At 39.8% G+C, this 24,189-nt stretch overlaps 3 protein-coding genes across 5 annotated transcripts in view; 2 read left to right on the forward strand and 1 right to left on the reverse strand.

Moving 5' to 3' along the window:
• Positions 1–5,722: 5,722 nt before the first annotated feature.
• LOC311500263 (SLC35A4 upstream microprotein-like) lies at positions 5,723–12,666 on the forward strand. 2 transcript variants are annotated; one of them, XM_084561545.1, is made up of 3 exons: positions 5,723–8,245; positions 10,167–10,265; positions 10,423–12,666. In XM_084561545.1, exons 1-3 carry the CDS (start codon positions 8,231–8,233, stop codon positions 10,618–10,620), a joined length of 312 nt encoding a protein of 103 aa, XP_084417671.1. In that variant the 5' UTR covers positions 5,723–8,230; the 3' UTR covers positions 10,621–12,666. The 2 variants fall into 2 exon arrangements, with proteins under 2 accessions (XP_084417671.1, XP_084417670.1); XM_084561544.1 differs by lacking the exon at positions 5,723–8,245 and adding an exon at positions 8,267–9,957.
• On the reverse strand, positions 12,614–17,067 carry cd74b (CD74 molecule, major histocompatibility complex, class II invariant chain b). Of its 2 annotated transcripts, none has more exons than XM_084561542.1 (8): positions 16,933–17,067; positions 16,741–16,835; positions 15,219–15,415; positions 14,747–14,805; positions 14,417–14,444; positions 13,966–14,175; positions 13,291–13,354; positions 12,614–13,186 (listed from the first exon to the last, which is right to left on the reverse strand). In XM_084561542.1, the coding sequence occupies exons 2-7, from the start codon at positions 16,815–16,817 to the stop codon at positions 13,314–13,316; spliced, it is 612 nt and encodes a 203-aa protein (XP_084417668.1). In that variant the 5' UTR covers positions 16,818–16,835; positions 16,933–17,067; the 3' UTR covers positions 12,614–13,186; positions 13,291–13,313. The 2 variants fall into 2 exon arrangements, with proteins under 2 accessions (XP_084417668.1, XP_084417669.1); XM_084561543.1 differs by having other exon boundaries at positions 15,243–15,415; positions 16,933–17,066.
• Positions 17,068–20,126: 3,059 nt separating this feature from the next.
• Positions 20,127–24,189, forward strand: part of srbd1 (S1 RNA binding domain 1) — a 45,733-nt gene continuing 41,670 nt past the window's right edge. The window contains exons 1-7 of the mRNA XM_084561108.1: positions 20,127–20,709; positions 21,009–21,248; positions 21,355–21,521; positions 21,810–21,927; positions 22,091–22,229; positions 22,493–22,589; positions 22,721–22,907. Coding sequence (XP_084417234.1) covers positions 20,266–20,709; positions 21,009–21,248; positions 21,355–21,521; positions 21,810–21,927; positions 22,091–22,229; positions 22,493–22,589; positions 22,721–22,907 — 1,392 coding nt within the window. The 5' untranslated portion in view covers positions 20,127–20,265. The remainder of the gene's footprint in view (positions 20,710–21,008; positions 21,249–21,354; positions 21,522–21,809; positions 21,928–22,090; positions 22,230–22,492; positions 22,590–22,720; positions 22,908–24,189) is intronic.

Raw genomic sequence — 24,189 nt, forward strand, 5'->3', positions numbered from 1 at the left:
ACTGCACCTTCTTTTGCAGACACGATAGTTAGGCCTTTTGTTTGTTGTTTCAGTCAAGTCTTGTGATATCGCTTTCGTTTATTTGGCAGAACCACGTGGTCCAGTCCTTCCCCAGTGTATGTGCATCAAGCGGTTTTCAGTTACTTTTTTTGTGCTGAAATAAATCTTTTAAGTTTGCCTTCCACCCTGACTCAGCGTCCTTGGTTGTCATGTGTTCGTCCTGTTCTGTATGACTTGAAAGTTTGATCTAAGAGCACACAGTTGTGGGAGAAATGTGGTCAAAGTCAAACACGGTGGATGTTTGACTTTGACCACATTTCTCCCACAACTGTGTGCTTATATCTGAGGATAGGTCAGTCATAGAGAACCAAATGACCTAATAAGGCTCAGTATTTTACCAATTGGTTGCTCCTTCTATAGTCACAGTCGTAAATAGCTAAAGGAACGTCATGGTTGGTTAGATCATCATGTTTGTTTTAATCAAATCCTAAATAATACACATTTTAGTTATTCACACTTGTCTCATGTGACACTAAAGAGGTAAATGACATTTTTAACTGAAGTAAAAGCAACTAAAAGTTACTTTAGTTAGGACATTGTGACATTAATTGTCTTAGCCAACTGTAGCAAACCATTATGCAGTAATAGACATTCAGTGAATCCATGTGTTGTTTTTGTCATACCGAAAGTAAGCTGCTAAATAATTCATCATCATTACCAAATACACTTGTTTATATCGAATATTTCCTCATTTCTGAAAAGCCGTGGTTACTTTAATATGTGTGAAATGTTCACATTCAAGCTGAAAACAGACTTGACAGGTGAAAGCAGGCAAGGTTGGCTGCTCCTGGCTGCTCGTGACTTCACTCACTTTGACAAGTCAATGCCGAACTTGTAACTTGAATGGTGCTGCTATATCAGTGGGACTCAATGCGCCTTAATCACTCTGCATCCCACTTCTTATCTGATTCTCCTCCTCCTCCTTACTCCTCATTTATCATCGCTGTCCGCAGGCTAAGGCTTGCTTTTTTGTTAAATGGACTGCTGTGTTTGTTTAATCGTGAGGGTTTTCGTGACTAGAATGACAAACATGATCCACTAGATTGTACCAACACATCCGGGATATTAAATGCCACTGAAACTTTTTTTTTTTTTTTTTAAATAAACAACAGACTTGACACTAATGCAGATTTTTTAATAAGATTTGTCCTTTATAATTTGTGTTAAATATCGCATATAGTTAGCGAGTGTGTGTGTGTCTGTGTGTCAGGCGGGGTGTTAGGTGTTGCAGGGTTCTCTTAAGAAAATCTCTTGATGAGTCTGATGTCTGTAAAAAATAATGACAGCATTTCTGTGTATGTGTGTTTAAGAGTCTCCGTAAAGTGCTGCTGTGTGTGCAGGTCTGCAGTGAGGGGACAGGCTGCTTCATCATCCTAGTTGGTTATGCAGGCAGACTTAGAAGCGGCTCTCTTGACGTGGCACCGTTCTCCTCCGACATCAAATATTCAGCACACACCTTTTCCTCCCCTTTCCCTGACGCTAAATCTCTACCCCTAGAAAGCCTCTGAAGAATGTTTATACTGATTACCTGCAAGCGGCGAGTTTCTTTGTAATGCAAGACACAAGCTGAATCACAGACATAAAAGCTGTAGTGCTGCGAAGTATAAAATATAAACCACATGTTCCTTCAGTTATAACAAGGGATCCCTCACAACATAAAAAATTTAGAAACTTGTACAATATGTCTTATTCAAACAAGGTTTACAGTGGAAGTTCTACAATAGAGTTTGAACAGGACTTTCTTATTATTATATGTTAATATCCCAGAGCTTAAAATTACACATTTGAATGCCTTGTTTGTTGCTAATGAACAAAAATAAATATACAATCAATTCCCAGTGGGGGAAAAAAAATGAGAAAAGCTGTAAATCCCTTCAGTAGAGATGCAGGCATCAGCAAGTACTTGACATTTTTATTTTGAAAAATGATTTAAAGCTGATTAAATCCCCATCAATGACTGAATCAATTAATCTCCTCTAAAGTGCCCAAGCTCCACATGAAGCTCTGAGAGCTGCCTCTGAATTAGAGCCCACACATCACACAGCCTTAAAATTTAATATCAGACCTTATTTTTTCAAACATCAGCTGCATGCTAAAATCACACTGCTCCATCTCCTTGCGCAATGCCAGCCTCCTCCTTCCAGTACCCAGATTGTGCAATCACCAGAACCAATTTCTTCTCAGATATGATCATATTTTAATGGCAACACCATGATGTTATCAGTCTCATACAACGGTTAAACACCTGAAGCCAAACATTCTGGCACCAGCATACTTCTCTAAGTGTCTAAACTCCAAGTGAGTATTCAAATTGAGAAATATTCCCCAAGCACAACATCATTTTAACCACGGCAGAATAGCTTGTGAACCATTTCTCATCTTTTGAACGTTCATACTTTCATTTACTGACTCAGGCTGCAGCGTTTCAGCTCCCTGCCTCTTGTCTCAGCATCTCATCCCCCTACCATCTGCTTCTCAGACCTGCGCTCCAATACCGAAAACTCACGTGTTCCAGTTTATCCCTCCTGCGAAGCCAGACGCTGGCTGAGTAGTCCTGCTGCTGCACTGCTGTTATTATGGGGCTGGCCGGAATCCCGGTGGCGGTAAAGCCAAAGCCTAACCCCTGACCCTTCAGTTCCTGGCCGCCCATCGGCCCGCGGATCCCACGCATCTCCATGGTGCGATGGTCTCGGTCTTGATGAAGTAATCAGTTAGCTGGTTGGCCTCCTGTTGATGGCTGGAGTAAACTTTTTTGAATGCAATGAGGAAATTTTGCACTTTTTAATTCCTTTGCACATCGTACAAAAAAATATACTTGTTTGACTATAATTATTAACAGTTGGGTTTGTTTGCTGAAAGCATCCAGTGGGTTCTCTTCTGACGGGATCAAATATCCAATCAATGCATTTGACAAAGCTTTGCAAATGCATCAACCAGTCGTCATAAAGTGGGAGCATCCATCTCTTCTCCACTGCTGGCAAATATCCACAGGCTGTTCAGAAACCCCCTTCCAGTGTGCCTCCTCCTGCGTGGCTTCACCTTCTCATGATAGTGCAGAGATCCTCAGTATTTGCTGAGCTAGTATGAACTGAGTTTAGCTGAGCACCGACCTGTTAGGCTCAGCTCTCAGCAGAACAGGGACTGAACGGGGCTTCCACCGATTCAGGCATCCCCGGTGAGGCTGTGGGTGTGTGAGAGTAAACGGAGGGGAGTCGGGAAGGGAGGGGTGGAGAAACTCGGAGAAAGAGGTAGAAAGAGAGAAGGTACAGGCAGAGTTGTGGTGATGCTGGTGCAGCGTCACAAAGGAAGGAGAGACCCCCGTGTGAAACGCCAGCACGCTCTCTCCTCACTCTGTTTCTGATTTCCTTTCCTCTCTGTAACCCCTTCTTTGTCACTATATCACTCTTTTCTTCCTAGATCATGTCAACTCTCTCCGCCTTTCATGGTCTGTCATTTCTGCCCACATGTACAGTCATGTTTTGTCATTTCCCTTCCTTCGCACTCAACTCAGAACCGACCGACTGATGTTTTTTTTTTTTGTCATTCTGTTGTTTTCCTTTTCTTTTACACACATGCACCTGTGACTACACTGACACACACACACAGACACACACACATATGCCTTGGCACATCACAGCAGAGTGGTGCAGTGAGGCTGCAGTACCTCTCTTCCCTTCGCTTACCTCGCCTCATCGTGCCAGAGAAGCAACAGAGCTTAAAACCCTTAATTGGCTTATAGCTGGCATCTGGGGAAGCTCATACAGTACATGCTGTACATGCACACACACACGCGGTTGTTTCCGTTTCCAAGGAGGGGACATTGGCTTCCTTTTATCCTCCTTTTATCTATCCCTTAATCTATGACTAACTTTTAAGACAAGTCTTCATCCTGAGATTTAAGAGTTTACATTACGAGGACCCCAAAATAACTCCGTGAGCAGCTTTATGTCCCCATAACATAATAGTGATACGTGTTCTCTCTCAAACGCAAACACGCTAAATCTAAACGCTGAAACCATTAGTGGCTGAAATGATTAAGCCACGGAAATGGAAACAATCCATTTTAATTGCTTGCCTTAGCTCCCAGCTGAGAAAATGCTCTCTGCCTGCCACAGAAGGACAACACATGCTTATTATATGGAACATACACCAATCAGGCATAACATTATGACCACCTTCCTAATATTGCATAGGTCTCCTTTGTGCCTACAGAACAGTTGTGACTCATCAGAGAATGGACATGGACCTTCTGAGGGTGTCCTGTGGTACCTGGAAACAGAATGTTGTTAGTGGGGGCCTTTGGGTCCCATGGGTTGAGGGGAGGGGCCTCTGTGGATCATCCCACTGATACTTGATCAGTTTGGGATCTAGTAAATTTGGAGGCCAGGTCAACACCTTGTGCTGTTTGTCATGTCATTTGAGTTGTTCCTAAACTGTTTTTGTGTGTGTGTCTGCGTTAGGCTGCATCCTGCTGGGGATGGCTGCTGCCTTCAAGGAGTGTCATTGCTATGGGGTGGGGGTGCCTGGTCTGGTCTAGGTGGGTGGTACATGTCTAAGTAACTTAACCTGTCAGTAGTTTTAATGTTGTGGCTAATCGGTGTATAACTGGTGAGCCAATTAAAGAGCGAGCAAAAGAAAAGGACGACATTACAATTTCTGTAATGTGGGTATTGTTTAGATTTTCCTTTTAAATATGAATTCAAGTTGTCGTCAGTGCTGTGCATGTTTATTTTCAGGCGGGGTGTGAATCGATCTGCATGGAGTTCAGCCTCCGTGTGGCTCAGTTCATTAGTCAACAGCATTAGTCATGGAAAACAATGAATAGGCAACGCTGCACCATTTGCCGTCCACAAATATCAGATTTAATTCATTGCACTGAATGTTTCCAGCTTTGTGTAACAATCAGGAGAGAGCGCATAAACGGATATTTATTTGGAAAGAGCACCAGCTGCTCAATTACTCCCACGCCTTAGTGCTGCAACTAACTTCATACTAAAATTGAATTCCTATTTGCCGCATAGTTTGTTTTGTTTGCTGTTAAACAGGCAGGCGCAATCATTTCCGATTACTGATCTTCTGTTAAAGGGTTGTGACAAATAAGATCACAGCTTAACTCCTGAAGAGTCTGGTCTACTCATTTAAATGATCCTTGACCAAGGCTGACATCCATTCTATAAAATTGTTGGCGTATATTACATCAATTGCCCCTCAATCAATACAGTTTGACCTTCCCCTCTCTTATCTCAAAGGTCAGGGAACATTTATCTGATAACACATTTGTCTATTCAACAAGACAAAGAATCCATATTCCTATCAACGTGGAGCTCCTTCTCATTTTTTCGAGAGACAGATCTTTTTTTTTTTGTGGCTTCCATCTCAACAGTGCTGAGTCATTCTTGAGGAAAGTTTGCACCTCAAACTATCTAGATCCTTCTACACTCTCACTTCTCCCTGCTGGTGGCGAGTACTGTATCACTGGGCATCATTGGAGACGCGTGCTGAATACTGATCGCTGAGGTTAACAAGGGAAGTTATCTGAACAGAGGCCAGCTCAGCTCACAAACACTCTGCACTTTCCTTGAAGGCTTTTAGGTTTAAGCCAGCAAGGAATGAATCACATTATCTGGCGCGCAATGAAGGATTGATGAAACACTTTCATTTCACTCAGCTGGATTAGCAGAGATTGACAAGATTGAAAAATATAGCTATTTAAGCACAAAACACTCTTAACGCTCTGCGTGTTATGTACATCATTGTTTTTAACATGAGAATTTATACACAGGGATTATCTTGTCTGTAAAAACACAACATTACACAACATCCAACGTGGTGCAGTGGAGCCAAACACAGCAGAACAGAGCCAGCAGCACGTTGTTTAAAAGACAACACTCCAGAGGCGGCACACGGGTTATGAAACTATAACTCAGTGATTTTGACACCAGAGGCAGCAGAGGGTAATTCCTACATACAGTACGCCCAGTCATTAACTTGTATTCTTTGCTGTGCACTTCCTTTCTTCTAAGAAGAAAACATGTGTATTGCCACACAAATATTGTCTCAAGTGGACATTTAAAAGGGAATTTCTACCACAAAAGCTGCACGGGTGATAACGTGACATAAAGGATGCAGAGGTAACGCTGCTGAGATGCTCTTAGTGACACACGTTTGGTGATGCGGTAATTAGACAAGCCGATGACGTCCCATTTGAGGAACACATGAACAGCTCCACATCACAGTATTCATATTGTTTATAGAAGGATTCACTCAAATCCCTGAAACTCATATTGTACAAATTAAAACCACTTGCTTGCTTGTATTATCAGAGGTTCGTGTCTTGTGCTTTACTGCCTCTAAAGTAAATAATAACTGAAAGACATAGAGATAGTGCACTGGCAGTAGAGAAACATTTTGAATTATTCCTTAAAGCTTGCTTGACTACCTTTATGTGCTGAACTTGATGCACACAGGGCTTTCTTTTGCACAAACTTTCAATCAGAATAGCAGTATCTGCTCCAGCAATCCTATCAATTGCTCACTGGGGCATTAATACAACCAGCTTTTATTACGTAAGAGAAAAATTCAGCTGTAGGCTTGCTGAATAATTGATGAAGCTTTAGTCAAGTTTTTGGTATTCGCTGAATATGAACAATTATATGATTATTTTCCACCTTTTCAAGATTTCTACATCTTGTGACATCATGACAGATTGTTAAGCCACTTCTCAACTTAACAGCTGACAGTTTCAACATGAATCCGTCTCCTGCCCCTGACGTTAATGGTACATGAATACACATTTCTCCAAAGCACATCACTATAATGCTGGCACTGTAAGCTTCCATGACCTTTCCTTTACAGAGGCGTCCAAAGATTAGTCAGCCAGTATGCCTCAGCCAAAATCAATACAACTATCAACAGCACTGAAGATCAGAGACACCTTACCTCCATCCCTCCGTCCGGCTTTTAAACTCCTGCAGTCCAGAGAAGAGTGTGTGACCACTGTTTCATCTCATTTAAAAGTATGCAGAGTGTTTCATTCCAGCGTTAAATACTATCGTCCATATCACGTAACCCTGCATAATAAAAGGTTAATGGAGTTTCTTTTCTGCCAAGTGCGAGGATTAAATACTGAGTGACAGAAGAAACCACCAAGTACAGTCTAAAAAGTCATCATTCATGTTGTGGCAAGATGAATCTTTTAAGATGAAAGCAGAGACCTTTACAGATTGTTCCCTCATGCAGTTTCTGTCTCTTCATATCCCTCTATCAGATGAAAATAACTCTGTTAAGTCTTTAGAGTTTCCTCTCTCCATCTGTCTCAGTCTCCTTCACAGTCCTTGTGACTCCAGGCTCTGCCATTCACCCTCACTTTCACAGCCCCTGCAAATCACATTTGTGACCAATCATCCAGGCTCTCAGCACTTGCGGGAAATGAACTAACACAGAGTTCTGACTGCAAAGTTCATGCAGTCACCCTAAATTGTGTTACTTGTATTTCTGTGGGAAAAATGTTTGTTTTATTCCTCACAATCTTTATTCTTTCTCTAGGCTGCGCGATGCAACAATGGTAAGAAACCAGTGCACACTTAACAGCTTGGATTAATGAGCATCTTGTAGCTTCTGTGATCCTCTATCTCTCTGCCTCTCTAATTACTTACTCACATTTTCTCCCTCTCCCTCAGACTCTCCGCATCTGTGCTCTACAGGGCTGTACAGAAGAGAGTTAATTAAACAGATTCTTTGCAGCTTCCTCTCAGCTACGTACGAGTGAGAACAAGAGGGATATTTGCAAACAACATTGTAAATTAAAACGCTTGTAAAGAATATCCCTTGAAAGATACATAACTATTTGAATGTGGCACACGGTGCAGCATAAAGGACGTGATCAGATTCATTAGGATGTAAGAAAACATTTTTTATACATATTGTTATAGTAATGATGCCTTTGTGTGTCCATTTATCTTTACTCTTACACATTAGCCATGCTCCTTTTTTTTGTCTTTGAGTAAACTTAATCTTTATGTCACATCACTTAAAGTTACTTGAGAGTGGTTATGGTGGTGTCCGTGAGTGACCGCTAGATGGCAGTAAGCGCCCTTTACTACCGTCGGCCATAGTGAATAACACGAAGAAGAAAGAAGTCAACACTGTGTGAAGTCTGCACAGAGTAGCTATGGGTAATGACAAGGTCGGTGCTCAACTTTTTAACATAACTTTGTATGTATATGAGACATTAATATCAGCTTAATCGCCAATTAACATTACCGTTAATGTTAACATTAGCTTACGATGTATAAAATGTAGGCTATGGAATCCCAGCGTTCGTTAGCTTAACTGTTAGCTTATTTTTTAGTTATTTTTTTTGGCTAACTAGCTTAACCACATGAATGTAATTAACTGTAAATGTTGCTGTGGCATTTTCAGAAGAAATTCACAATACTGCCGCTACCTCAACATGAACCAAGCCGTGAATATATCAAGTTATTGCTTGCTGCTAACCCAGCGCTGACGGATTTAAATTACTAGCTAGCCTCGTAGGAACTTAAAAAAAGTTTGTCCATTAGTTTGTTTACCTAGATAATAATACTTCCACTTTGCACTTTATTCAAATATCACATAAAATTCACAATTAAATCGTCTTCAATCGTTTGACTTTCACACAAAAATGACCGAGGCTTGTTAGATGTGGGGAAAATGCATCACATGCTTTATAATATGTTTTTATAATGTGTTAATCATCAACAGCAACAACAGTGCTCACTTAATGAACCGTTTTAATTGGACTTGGACTTGGACTGCTTTCGTTTATAATAAATCAAGTTTATGCCACGAACGAGTTGCTCTAAATGTGAGCATGCATGGTTTACACTAAGAAATGGGAAAGACAATGATAAAAGGTGATAAAAGGTCAATAGTTTGCAACCATGTTTATCCCAGGTACAAGGCTGTTGTTGTGAATAATTTGTTCTGTACAGTTGCTCGTGTTTTAGGAAATCTGGTCATCTTCATTAACCTGTTACAGGCATGCAAACTGGTCAGGGGTCAAAAAGGTGAGAAGAGTGTGAAGAGGGAAATGGCCACGAACACCCCCCCCCCCCCCCCCTTGGTAAACAGAGATTTACAAAGACAACAGACTACAAATTCACTAATTTTTACCAAAAAAAAAACTTTTGAGCCATTGAGCCTGAACAGCTCAATGGCTGTTTTTCCTCGGGCCTGAAGGGCATATTTCACTGCCGGGCCTTTATTTTACTCAAGCACATCGCGGTCCAGGCCTTTATTGGAAGGAGGCCAGAATTAGAGGCAGGCCTTAATTTCTATTTGAGCAAAACGAACTACGAGTAGAATGAATAAAAACAAGATTTTGTGTCTATTTGAACCTATAAAATACTAGGTTCATTTATTGAAAACGTACCGTTACCATAACATGGTATGCATACAGAACATTAACAACAAATGAGCGGCGCGACGCGGTCGGAGCGCACTGAGGACAGTGAGTCCGCTGCCGGTCGGCAGTCGCGCCGGGAGCGAGTGGGACCCGTCCCTCCCCGCACGGAGAGAGGGCGCAGTGAGCACTGATTCCACGACCCCAGGGACCCCAAGTGAGATGCGGGGGGTCGCTGTAAAGCTCGCGGCCGGAGCCGACGAGCCACCTTCGCCCCGAGCACTTCCAGGTCGACCCAGAGCCGGTCGCGGCGCACCGCCACGGAGGAAATGCGCCCGGCGGGGGCCGGCCGACGCCGGGGAGAGGTCCCGCTGAGGGGATCCTCCCACACCGTGCCGCCGAAACCCTGACCCGCCGAGATGACCGGCCTTTATTTACCTCCGCTGACAGCGAGACCGGCAAATGTTGGAGACCCGGCCGCTAATGGAATACAGGCCAATATTAGAGGATTTACGGTATATAGAACATTATATTATTATATTATTAAAATATATTAAAATAAAAGTCAACGAGTAGGCTACCCCCCCCCCCCCCCCAAATATTTTCTCCTCGGATTTGCACGAATCACATAAGTCACCCAATTTGGATTGAAAACGGCGAATTTCGCCGAAAGGTGAGGAGTTTGCATGCCTGTGTTACCTTGTGTGTGCGCATGTGTGTGCAGGATCCCCTGGGACAGCTCAAGGACCTGGTGGAGCTGAAAGATCAGCTGGAGGATATTCAGAGACGGGTGGAAGATGAGATACAGGCTGGGGTTCCTCCAGTAAGCTTCGCACAGACATATAAGAATATATACATGCTCATGCTACCTCGCCTTGTCTTTGTCCACAGGTGACAATTTTCAGTGTGCAGATGTAGATATAAAACCACTGGAAACACTACCAAGTACCAAGTCTAATCTCTCTTCTCCTCTCCTCCAGGGAGGCAGTCTGCTGGCTTCTCCGTTCTTGAAGGGATTTCTGGCTGGGTACGTTGTTGCTAGGCTACGCTCTTCAGCTTTGCTGGGTGTTGCCATAGGAACATGTACAGGAATGTATGCAGCACAAAATTACGCTGTTCCCAACATTGAAAACACCGTCAAAGACTACATAAACAACCTGAAAGGAGGACGCAAATAATTAGAGAGGAAGAAAACTGGAAACCGATATCTACGCGAAGCGGATGTCGGGAGAGCTGCCTATGGGAACAGATGTATTTTAAAAAGTTTAAAACTTCTCAGAAGTTAATATTTTCACCTTCCACATGGATGTATGAATAGGAACAGTCTAATGTAGAAAACTCGATATTGGATAAGCTTAAGCAGTGGTTAATGTCCCCTTTTTGTATTTGTTTAAATCAGCTGAATCACGTTCACCTGAACCTATTCAACTTTAGTATGTAGAAAGGAAGAAGCAGTTTGAATTTGATTTGAGTCTGTTAACATGCATGTGGAAAGCCTTAGAAATTTAAACACAGCAAATCTCACTCATCTCATTTGTTTTCTATATGTTTAATGATTTCTGTAGATATACGAATACTATCCTAAATACCTTATAGCTGCTGTAGTTGATTTTCTGAACCCAAATCTATCATGTCTGAAGCTGCATGTGCTGTTGACGTGACAACACTGCGTATTGTTTCAAAATTTGAAAGTTCGGTTTTGAGTTGGACTAATTCTTCTGTTTTGCTGAAGAATTAGTCCAATATAGTGTTTGCATTTGCTGTCTGATTAGGTGTCTTCTACCCTTTAGTGTTCGGAAAGCAATTATAGCAGCTTTAACTAATTCAGTTTTTTGCTCAGGGTTTAGAAATTGCCACACTTCCCATCCTCAAGGTGCTGAAAAACCTGACGAAACTCAACATGGTTCTTATTAGTTTTCACTTTTTTTGCCAAGTGTTAAATCAAAGTCTATAGTGTGAAGAGATGTGTCTCTGAAGGTACTAGATCCCTCCATTTCCTTTTAGACTCATTTCTGAGGAAATTCTTAGACTTTTCAGAAACTCATACTTTTCATGAATGACTCCAAAGTATTCCGGATGAACAAATTTTTCTATAAATTCCAACTCGCATTGCTCAACAAAATAATTCATATTCAAATTTGCAAGACCTTGGGAACAGTGAAGGCAATCAGATGAAAATGCCAAAGCGCACGTGTTATTTAAAGATAAAGTTGTGATTGCCTCTTGGGACTTTTAGCAAAATAGGGAAGTAATGAGTATTTTATGTAAAATATACTTTACATTAAGAGTGCCTACTGCGGTCTGGACTTGATATTATTACTTTATGCCATGAGTGCAATAGCCTTTGCCTGATGAGATCTGGTGGCCCATTTCATATGCTGGAAATTAGCTGATCTTTTGCACTTATATCGATTATTGGGATCTAAAGCTGTTACTTTTTTTCTTGAGGGTTTGTCAAAATCCATCCAAAAAAATAACATATTGTTGTTGTTATTTAAAATGTGGCTTCTTCACTGTGTGTTATTGAGTTTTTTCTGCCTCATGACAATAGAGAAACTATAGTAGCACACTTGAGAAACAAACAAAACACGAATTCTTGTTTGAATTCTCATTTTGCTGGCTAGATATTTAATTCACATCTCAGACCAAGAATGAATAATTGTTGTCATGTATTTCACAGTTAAGTTTCTGATTCAAACTATTAAACAAGGAAACTCTCAATCCATACAGTGATTAAAGCCTTGTTGCTGCAACTTATATAGCAACAGTATAAACACATTCTTAAATAAGAACTGCAAAACTGCACAAAGATGGTTTACTTGCCCTATTGATACTGTATATGTCTGTGTGTAAAGTTTGCTGTATTGGACAAAACAAGCCATGAAGCCGAAACATCTGAGTTGTAAGTTTAATATGTGTACTGTATGTTTGGGAACTGGAACCCAGACACAACTTGTGCCTAAATATTGTGTTGCTGCCTTTGTATTGCATGTCCTTAGGTCCTTTGTTTCCTGTCAGTTATTATGCTTTGAATGTGTTTTTGTTGTAACCTCCCTGTGAATTAAGACACTTAATGGTGATTTATTTGACTTCCTGTATTTTTTTTTTTCTCATGCAATCATCATCAATCATCATTACAGAAATAATCAACATAAAGAAAACCATGGAAACTGTCTTTTAACAGGTTTATTTGGGTTATTTCAATAAATTGGGAATATTCAGTTTGTAATTGTCTCAAGTGTTTATTCCAATTGTGTCCCTGTCTGTCACAGTACTTTTAATAACAATTTTGTTTTTTAAAACCTGAGCCAAATGTTTGACATTTCAAATTTGAGTCAAGGAGTGGAAAGTCTTGTTTTTCGTCTACTCGTAAAGTTACTTAGTCATTTAAAATCAGATTCTGTTGAATAATTGATGTTTCCACTCTATTTTTTACAAACTTTCACAAGTTAAAGCTATTGTTTATCAAATTAACAGGGGATACATTCTGATTAACACAACATTTATGTCAGAAATAGATTAAAATATATAATTAATCATATTTAAAACTGAAGTCAAATTCAAAAGGCTCTGATGTAAATATATTAGCTGAAGATGAAGTAGACTTGTAAGATGATAGCAAGCGGATGAATGATTATCATGTAATTTATCAGCAATATATGAAACCCCTTTTTCTTTATTAAGTACTGCAAGTATAGAGCTGAAGCGATGTTGGTTTCAGGTGATTCAATAAGCTTCCATTACCTACAAAACAGAAAACAGATTGAAAAACATCTTACACACAACACTGCAGTGCACAATTACACATGACTGCATACATGTTGAGGCTGAGCAACATGATAAGATACCTTTACTAAGAATCACTGCAACTTCAGGGCTCAGGAGTGGCCAGAGCCATCATGTTCAGTCTGCCTGCAAAGACAGATGTTTGAATGTCAGTGACAATGTACCACACATTTGTTGTCTAACTAGTTACAATTTTAATAATAGAAATGCTTTAGAATTTATAATCAGTATGTAAATCCAGTCATCAAAGACCTATCAAATAACAAAGGCAGATTGCGAAATCAACTTATGTCATGTGTGTCTGGAACAAAAAGCTGCAATTGAACATACCGCAAAGACCTTAACAAACGGCTCATATGGGGAGTTTTTCAATAAAAAGTAGTTAAGACTTAACAAGTTCAACTCTGAAGCACAGACTGCAGAGTGTACTTAATTATCAAAACAGTTTATTTATTCTAGATGATCGTGTTGTTGTAAAAATATTTGTGTATTTGAATCTTCAGATGAGTTTTGTCATTTTGTTCAGCACTGGCTCACTAAGTTGAACAGCCAATCAGGAGCCAGTACCAGTACCATGGAACAATGTACTGATTGTTCAAATAAATCTTGACTTGAACTATAGGGTTTTTATTTAAACCACATTAACTAAAAACAGAAAAAAAAGCTGTTTTTTAGCACTGCAATGATTCCCCCATTCTACTCTCAGTCGGACTTCATAAGCAGTTATCTTGTCTCACCAGGCATGGCAGCGTTGACGCAACCGGCTCGTCCTTGGCGTAAGGTTCCAGGGATCTCAATCCCAGTGACTGGGTTCACACACCAGCAGTACTGCGCCATGCACTGCTGGGTCTGATAGAGACCATTGCTGTCGCAGGTTGGGCGAAAACCTGGCACCTGCGTCTTCTTGTTACCGGCGGCCTCCAGCTGGCAGTTGGTGAGGGGAGTGTCTGGAAGAAATGAGGAGGAGATGGGTCTGACTCAAGTTTTACCCAAGCTATTTCAGGAAAATTCACGGCTTTTCTGGAAAAAAAAGCTGTGAATAATAACTTTGAAAGAACAGGGCAGAAACAGGGAATGTGTCATTGTAATCACAAACTGTATGTTTTTGTAAATAAAAGGGATTAATTATTCCATACATTGTACACATTCAGTACATGTACAAACTCAGTAAATATACACAGAACATACCTGGTTTGGGCTCTCCAGTAGATGCCTCCTACAATACAATCAGTTAAACAACACAGAAGTGAGAAAACAATAAAGACAATGTCATTTACAAGAATATGGCTGGATCTATTATTGATCTTATCATTAGAATTACCTGCATCTCTATCCTTTTAAGGTCTTGTGTTACAACATAAAGTCAGGGGACTTTTAAACCTTGTTGTTAATGTGATTTTGTAAATAAAATGAAAAAACAAAACAAAAAAAAAAACGTGTACATTCCTAATCTCTCTTCTTGAAACATTTGAAACTCAAATACTGATATCAGCATCAGCAAAAAGTCCAGTGTCTTACCACATCCATAGTGTTATCCATCAGCTCGGGCATGACGTTCATGGGAATGTGCACAGAAACTACAGACAGAGAGAGAAACAGCATGTGTAAGAGAGGTTATAAAACGTATGAAAAATGAGAGACCAGCAGAAGTCCAAGAGAGATGAATGGAAGTTAATTCCACTTCACTTGACATGTCCTGACCTGTCACTCTCCATCGTTAAAAGACACATGAGAATAAATTATTTTCCTTTAATCTATCCCTCAGATTCAGATTCAAAAGTGCCATATTGTCTCTATTTGTACCCAGCATTGATGGGGTATCATAAATCTTGGTAATATTACAGGTTACAGTAAATTCTGTGGACAATTTCTCTTCTGTTTTTGCATTTTACTTGATTGTTTAGTTGCTCATTAGATGGTCTTTCTTCTTTTGTTTACAGCATAAGATAGCCAGTTAAATACCAGCAGTTTATAGTATGTTTCTCCTAACCTGAACCGAACTTGGCCTCCTCACCAGATTGCCCCTTCGTCATGTCTGTCTTCAGTTGGTTGCTTTGCTTCTCCAGAGCTTTGATGTCACTCCTCTGGCTGAGGACGAAGTAGGCAGTCAAGGCCTGGCCCACAATCAGCACAGAGGCCAAAAGGACCAGTCCGGTTACCTTATAGGCCCGGGAGGAGGAGCGGCCACTGGGAAACAAAGAGAGAAAAAAGACACATTTCTTGAATAATGGTTGTCTGATTAAAATGATGATAACTGATACCTGCTGCAGGTGGTCATGGGACTTCAATCATTTTCCATAACAAAAGGATAAATAGTAGAGTAGACTGATGAAATGTGTCTGAGCGGAGGAAGTAAAAATATGAGGAACTAATTATAAAGGTTGAAGGTTTGCTCAGAATAAGGGAAATTTAAATACACTGAAACTACGACCAAGGTACCTTAAACGTCACAGCCAAATGAGGAATGAATCAGATGTTGCTAAGCAGACGAAGTTTAGGAAATTTTTACCTTTTCACCAAGGACGACTTTGGACATTCCCTTTAATTTAACTTATGTGTCCTCTGTGACACCTCATTTTAATCTCTGAACTACTAAACTCCTTAAAAACATTTCTGTGACATCTACAGACTTTCAGTAGAATTACAATAAAGACGTTGTTTTTAAATGTGTTTTTTGCAAATAATGAAGTATCTAGTTTCTGTTTCACAAAGCCATTACTTTCCTTTTTTCTTTTCTTTTTTTTTTTTTTTTGAAAATGAAAAACAATTATCAGACCCCCAAAGCTTAGTTCATATTATCTTTGTGTGGTAATGTTTTTTATTTTTTTTGAAGTCCTAACTGATGTGAAAATTTGTATTAGGCCTACTTGTTCAGTGTGATAAACTAGTCAAAAAATTTAAAAAAATATGTGCTGCTCTGATTTATAAAATGCTTACCTGCAATATAACTATTTAAAATACGAATAGTCAAAATCTAATTTTAGTACAGTCCAATTTCAGGGGGACATATTAACTTTTTATTATCTTATTCTGACAAAAAAATATCACAATAAACTCACATTCTCTCTCTGACATACAGCTGTGTTCGTATAAGTGACTTAAATTAATTTCCTCATCATAACGACTGCTTGTCTTTCCTGTGTTATCTAAAATTAATTATGAATTGATTATTAATTATTAATTATAAGATATAACAAGTTAGACTAGGAGAACTTGATTTCTGACACTACATATAAGGAAAGTCCCCACAGTGTGACTGTGTAAACAGATTTATGTCCCCACAATGTAAATAACACAAGCATATACACACACACACAACAAAAAGACAAATTGGAATTGCCCCTTCCATTTTAGTTGGGGAATTTTATCAAAAGTCACCACACATGTCTGAAAAGACAATAAAAGTATTTTTTCTTTCCAACTTTGTTGGGGAGCAGCATTTTAGCACTGACCCCACTTTTATAGCTTGTGTCCCAATAAGACACAAAAATAAGTACACACACAATCCTTACCCCTGTGGCTGTGCTTCCACATTGACGGCTGTATGGTGGTTGAGGAGAGGCTGGTTTGGGGTGTCTGGGTCCGACATCTTCACAAAAACACAAACCTGAAAACACACACATAACACAATCACAGCATTGTTTAAATAGAGGGAATATTAAAAAAGAAGTAGTAATGACTCAGCACTGAAACAGTCACTATACCTTCTTTTAAGTCAGGCTGCGACCTCTTTCTCAATAGTAATGACCGAATTCTCTGCAATTTTGTCTTTAAGGCTGCTGTGAGACAGAAGGAACTGAAACCAATCAGCAGGGAAATCCCACAAAGACAGCGCAGAGCGGACAACTAAAAGGTGTGCTTGTGTGTATTTTACCAAGCTGAATTTCTGATTGGTTGCTCGTGTATTCATCATGTGTTACCAGGGGAAGAGAGTATAGCAATATTCAGCCATTCAAATAGTCTAAGATATCTGTATTTAAATGTTTTTAGTAAAACGCAAAATAAAATAAGATTGAATTAGAGACAGATTAAATGTGTCAAAATACTAAAATATATGTATATATGACATTTCTATTTTATTGGTGTTCTTGTGTTCATGTTGTTATTATTTGCCTAAAGAGACAGTAATGAATAGGATTTAAAATTTCTAGGTTTAGCAACTGATTATGAACGTGCTGAAATCTCTTTGCCTGTATTACCCCGTGTTTTATCCCTTTCCAAATCACTGACAGTGTGCAGTGCTTATGTGTCACAGACAGCCTAGAAAGTTGTAATGGTAAGTCTGTGTCATCATAATGAATTTAATATAGAGGTGTTGTGAAAGGGATAATACAGTAATAAGGATACAATAGATGTCTATATTTTTTATACACATTTCCAATAAATATTGACATGTTCTGTTTTAGGAATCTGCAGTGATCATGTCATTTTCTCCCTTTATTTCACATTTGACCCAGACAGATTTATGACATCTGATTAATATACCCTGCTATTATGCCAATTGTAATGAAAACAATCAATTTTGAATTATGAAGAATAAAAAACATTTTTAACAAATGGAGACAAATTGAACTGAGTAAAGGAAGTGAGTGCAGTTGGCACAATCCAGTCCAGTGGGTGCTAGTAAGATAACCAGCTTCTAAAAAAGAAGAAGTAGAAGAAGCTTCATTATGAATAGGATTTCAAATTTCTAGCAATTGATTATGAACGTGCTGAAATCTCTTTGCCTCTATTATTAGTCTGTGTTTATTAATCCTTTTCCAAATCACTGACTGTGTGTTGTTCTAATGTGTCACAGACAGCTGAGAAAGATGTAATGGTAAGTTTGCGTCATTATAATGAATTTAATATAGAGGTGTTGTGAAAGGGATAATATGATATTTAGACAGTTTTATTGACAGATTTATGGCATCTGATTAATATACCCTGCTATTATGCCAGTTATAATGAAAACAGTCAATTTTGAATTTTGAATAACAAAAAAACATTTTTAACAAATGGAGACAAATTGAAATGAGTGAAGGAAGTGAGTGCAGTTGGGACCGCAGGGGACAATCCATTCCAGTGGGTGCTAGTAAGGTAACCAGCTTCTGAAGAAGAAGAAAAACAAGAAGTTTTACTTTCATTGTCCGGTGAAAAACAACGAAATACAGTTTAGCAGCTCTTTAGTTCGGAAGCAATAAATATAGAAACTATAGCACCATAAAGATAACAAAACTGTGGCAGCTATACACAATAAAATGCAATACCTCACAGTGCCTTCTGAGAGTAGGTGGACTGGGGGATAAGTAATGGGGTTATTGCACAACAGTGAAGGAGAGGTTGAAAGTGAGAGGGATTTGACAGCTTGACGGTAGAAGCTGTTTGTTAGTCTATTAGTTCTGGTTTTGATGCCGCACTCACCACTCGCTGCAGGTCCTTCCTGTTCTCCAATGTGCAGCAGGTCGGTAGGTCAGGATGTTCTCTATAGCCCTCTATGTCCCCCATCCTGATGTTCCGGGGTCTATTGCTTAAGAAGTCCAGAATCCAGCAGTATAGTGGTACTGCCTAAGCCTGCGTTACTCAGTTTTTGAACCAGTGTGTGGGGGGGAAATCCACAAACAGCAACCTGACATAGATGCTGGCGTGAAAGAGCTGTGTGGAGAGCTGTGGAAAAGAAGAAGAAGACCAAGCAATGGATTGTTGTGAACAGTGTAACACTTATAAAGATCCCACACATATCACAATATCATAACATATTGCTGAAAATATAACTAAGAGGAAACTCTGGTGTCTTCATTTTGTCATTATATAGTCTGTTGGACTCTCTTACACTTGGACAGGGGGAATCCTGCTGTGTGGATCGTGTTGTTTGACTTCTCCGGCGCATTCAACACCATATAGCCCTTGCTGCTAAGAGATAAACTAACAGAGATGAGAGTGGACTTGCACCTCACTTCCTGGATAACGGACTATCTGACTGGGAGACCACAGTATGTCAGGCTGGGGAACTGCGGGACTCGGGACTGGGGGAACTGGGGACTATTGTCAGCAGCACTGGAGCACCGTAGGGGAATGTGCTCTCCCCTGTCCTCAAGTCCTTCAAGTACAACACAGAGTCATGTCACCTGCAGAAGTTCTCAGATGACACTGCAATTGTGGGGTGTATCAGGGATGGACAGGAGCAGGAGTACAAGAGTCTAGTGAACAACTTCGGACAACTAGAGGTGGTTTAGACGTATAAGTACCTGTGTCTACAGCTACAACTTAAATATCTTTCATACCTTCATCTATCTATCTATCTATCTATCTATCTATCTATCTATCTATCTATCTATCTATCTATCTATCTATCCATCCAGTTGATTATTAAATGCTATGTATCAACCGATACAGCAGGTGGCAGCATGCACTTTGCGATGCGCCAATAAAAACGAGGAAGAAGAGGGTTTGCTGTAATTGGTTGAACTATTCTGTTGCAGGAAGAAGACGTTCAGGCTTCACTAACAGCGATTCTAACAGGATACGCACTAACTATTGAAGCATTTTCAGCGGTATAAAGGTATGACTACATAGACACGGTTTAAATCGTGTGGGGTAATTAATATACCATGTTGTAGTGTCATTAGCCGGCTAACTTGACTGGCGTCATCGTAAAGCGCCAAATTTGAAACCCGCTAGCTAGCAGCGCTGCTGTTTCTGAACCTGCATTCACGTGAACCTGCAAATGTTTGCTAGCTAACCCTAGCAGTGTTTATGCTAAAGTAAGCATATATCAATGTTTTCTTGCGCGTCGTTTAACCGACATAGCCACGTTCAGTTACTTTGGTAAATGTTACTCTTTCCACAGTTTTATTAAGACAGGTAATGTTGGTTAAATCATGTGATAATGACGCTAGCTAACTAAATACATTTTCTAACAGATGACGCGAAGACCCCGAACAACAACTGCCAAGACTGTAGTGTACAAAGATATGGACTCCGACATGTAAGTAGCACATCCCCAGACTGCCAGTATACTAACGTTGTAAGCGTATACACATGGCAATAGTGTTATAATGTACAGTCCCTGTCCCTTTTCCACCATAAGGTCGTTTTGCCAGTCACAGAGTAGTGATGAGGATGGTGAGGAATGGAAGCCACCAGAGCCAAAAGCTCCCACCACGACGACCAGAGCTGCCACAACGGGGGAGAGGAAAGCAGCTGCCAAGAGACCGGCAAAACCAAAAGAGCCCAAAGGCCCCAAAGAGCCCAAAGTGCCTAAAGCCCCCAAACCCCCTAAAGCCCCCAAAGTGCCTAAAGAGCCTAAGCCAAGAGCACCACGCAAACCTGCAGCAGGACGAAAAACACCAGTATCTAGAAATCTGAAGGATTCTGAGTTATCTGGATTGACTGAAACCACGAAGAAAGCAAAGGATGACAGTGTTGGAGAAGCACCACACGGTTGTCTAGAGGAAGAGAGGGTAGAAGAGATTGGTACAAGTATCAGAACGAAGGAAGAGGTAGGGATGATTGCCATTTAAGTAAGATTATATGCTATACACAAACAGGTGTACCTGAAAGAAGAAGAAATACATTTGTCAGTTATCTTAAGTGTACATTTGTTAACATATTTTACAAAACTAGTTTAAGATGTAAGTATCTGAATGTTCTTGCATTGTGCACACCAAAATTGAGGAGTTGCAAAGTTCTATTTTGTGTATCACTAATGTTATGTTCTTATAAAGCTCATATCTGATCACTAGTCTTTCTTATTTTCACTTTTGACCTTAACTCTTTCCCTTGTTTTTCTTCTTTGTAGAGAGTGTCATTTATTGTGTCAGAAGCCCAGCAGGCTAACACATGGGCAGGTGAGGGGTCATCGCTATTTGCTCTGAAAGCAAAGAAAGAGGAGGTGAAAGAAGAGGATTTCACTTTTGATGAGCCTTGTCTAAAGAAACAGAAGACCAGTGGTACCTGCCTGGGACAACCAACTGCTTTACCTGCATCAGAGGCACAGTCTCTGAGAAATGAACTCAACATGAACTGGGACTTGATAGAGGTGCTGGAGGCTCTATTGCCAAGTTAATCATTTATATGATGTTGTCTTACTCCCTAACTGCGTGTATAGGTGCAGAGTTTTAATAACTGTGTGTCATTCTCCTTAGCTACTGTCCAAGATGACCTGTGTGGAGCGCTGGGTGTGTGTAAATATCATTGTTCTGCTTCGTGAGGAGAACACGGTGCCGTTTATGGTGCGCTACCGCAAAGAAATGATTAACCACATGGATGCCGATGCCGTCCGAGACGTCCAGATGGTGTATGAGGAATTATGGTAGGCAAATGTAACCCTTTATCACTTGCTCATGTTCTCATTGACACTCATTAAATACACAGACAGGCACATTTAGATACAGAGATACACTCTATACAGCTGCATTCTTGAAATGGTTATTAATATGAGCTCAGCAGAACTGGGTTTATTTCCAGTGCATATTTGACTTTGACCACTAGATGGTGCTAGTGACCAAGCTTTGAGGGATTAAACTGTATCAGTTGTGAATGTTACACAGTTCAAAATCTTTTTTGTTTAGATTTGTGTATGTATCTATTTTTGTTTCAGCTGTCTGGCCAAGAAGACCCAGTCTGTAATTCAGACCCTGAAGAAGGATGGGGTTTTGACGTCTGAGCTGGAACAAAACTTGAGGAGCTGCCAATCAGCGGACGAACTGGATCATGTGGTCAGAATCACCTTTTTTTATGCTAAATTAATATCAATCATTTAACTGTGATTTACAGTTCTCATTCTTGGGTTTGGGTAATATTATTTATCCACACCTGGAAGGGTCTCTCACACATTACCTGCCAGCCTGCTCAGTCAAGCGCTTGTGTTTTTATCTGCAGTATTCTCCCTATAAGAAAGGCAGCAAGCTGACAAAAGCTCGCAGGGCCAAAGCACTTGGCCTTGAGGTGGCTGCCTCTGCACTGATAGAATCACCACACTCTCTGGATTTAAAGGCATGGGTAAAAGATGGTGCTGAAGGTAAGAAATAAACATGTGATACATAATCAAACATCAGTGAAGGTTAACATGATGCTTGGACAAGAACTTCTTAGATGTGTTGGGCTTTCCTTGAGTCAGACTCACGAAGATATTATTTTAGTACAGAGGTACAGATTGACACATAAACATATACAATCATATTTCTAGTGTTTGCTCTTACAAATGTATAAATCTCACTGAAAACCCACAATTGTATTTTTTTTTTTTAATATACAGTGTGGTTGTGTGTTTGTGTGTGACAGGTCTGTCATCGGTGGAAGAAGTAGCCACAGGTGTGGAGCATATCTTGGCTGATATAATATCAAAAGACCCTGACACACTCACCTACTTGAAGACATTGTGAGTGTACATCACGTGCACATTTCTTGTCATTGTTTTGTCTTTGATGACCTCTGTCTACTTAATTTAATGGCACTGTGTGTTTAATTTTTCCAAAATTTATTTTTTTTCCGTGTCTTTCTTTTTGTCAGATGTGAGAACAGCTTTGTGACCATCCAGTCCTCTGTTTCTAAGTCAGCACTAAAGGAAAAAGAAGAAAATAAGTCATTGCAAGGCCACAAAAGACCAGGACCTGAGCAAAACAAAATCAAAGATATTGACAAGTTCCACCTCTACTTTGACTTCACCTGCAACGTCCAGCGCATCCAGCCTCATCAGGTACCTGACAGACAAGTTTAGCATTCTCACAGCATATCCACTGATCACGCCTACCCTTCCCCCTGTCCTTCTTTCCTCTTAAACACTGAGTGCTTGGGCACTTGGGCAGCAGTCTGGAGGGCGGAATGCATAGTTTTGTGATACCATTACAATTTTGTAGGTGCACTGTAGCAGTCTGGATTACAAGGTCTGGCCAGAGGGTTAGCTCTTCTGGCTTTTTGTAACTATATAGTCACTGGAAAACTAAACAATTAAAATACTAATTCTATAAAGCTTTTATTCTTTTACTGTGGGGAGTTTATGGATTATTCAGTATAGCTATTCTCACTCCAAGTTGGAACAAATACAGCACAAATAAAGAGCCGAAGAAGAAAATCAAAAACAGAAATTGATAGTCAGATGATTTACCCTCATAGTCCTATTGTAGCATCCACAGTTAAAACAATTTCACTGGTTGTCATAAGTTTTATTGATGATACACAGCGCTGTACCTTCAGCAACATGTGAACACATCACAAATGCACTGTAGCAATTAAGACCAACCATCCTTTAGCATTAAAGCCTTACAAATTGACCATGATTCTAGGACCATTGTTTTAAACCTCAGAAAATATGTCAATGTTGATATTTATACACTCTTACTAGCTACCACCTTTAACCCCTATTGTTTTTATTTGTTTAGCTATGGTTAAGATTCATTATCCAAAAATGAATAAAAAAATACAAAATTTAAACAAAGGCAAATTGACTTGTTGAGTTTCCTTGAGGACATTTTTATCATTTATTCAAGTGCTTTCTTCAGTACTTTTGGATGAGTGGTGAAATGTTTTCAAGGAAACACAACAAGTCCAGTTGTTTTTGCTTTTTTGTTTTTGGATACGTTTTTGGGTACCATGACCTGGATTGCTGAGAATCTGTACAGACATAAAAACTTAAATAGCAAGCGTAAGTTAATCAAAGGATGCTGTCTGATTGATTAGTCTGACAGAGTTGCCATGCATTAGTCTAATATAGCTTATAGTCTTTTTTTATTACCAACTGTCCACGCTCATTTTCAAACAACAATAAAATAAAAAAAAATTTAATTTTATTTAAAATTACACATTATGTAAAACTAAATATTGACAGATTTTAGGTTCCTAGTAGCCAAGTCCTAAAACAAAAAGTGACCATTTACTTTGACCTGAAGGCACCTTTACTAGCCTTAGGAAAGTAAATATGAAGCAAATAAAGTAGAAAGTCTGCTGGACCATACTGATGGTCATTTACACCTGTATCGTGT

The sequence above is a fragment of the Chelon labrosus genome, assembly GCF_963514085.1.
Source record: "Chelon labrosus genome assembly, chromosome: 15".
NCBI classification, from domain to species: domain Eukaryota; kingdom Metazoa; phylum Chordata; class Actinopteri; order Mugiliformes; family Mugilidae; genus Chelon; species Chelon labrosus.

Bases quoted from the DNA above. Each gene is read 5' to 3' on its own strand.
- LOC311500263 (XM_084561544.1), top strand. From the start codon at position 9,862: ATGACCGGCCTTTATTTACCTCCGCTGACAGCGAGACCGGCAAATGTT. The intron at 9,958-10,166 runs GTATATAGAACA...ATGTGTGTGCAG, and splicing joins CCAATATTAGAGGATTTACG to GATCCCCTGGGACAGCTCAA. The intron at 10,266-10,422 runs GTAAGCTTCGCA...CCTCTCCTCCAG, and splicing joins TACAGGCTGGGGTTCCTCCA to GGAGGCAGTCTGCTGGCTTC.
- cd74b (XM_084561542.1), bottom strand. From the start codon at position 16,817: ATGTCGGACCCAGACACCCCAAACCAGCCTCTCCTCAACCACCATACA. The intron at 14,176-14,416 runs GTATGTTCTGTG...CATTTCTTCCAG, and splicing joins TACTGGAGAGCCCAAACCAG to ACACTCCCCTCACCAACTGC. The intron at 13,355-13,965 runs GTGAGACAAGAT...CTGTCTTTGCAG, and splicing joins CGTCAACGCTGCCATGCCTG to GCAGACTGAACATGATGGCT.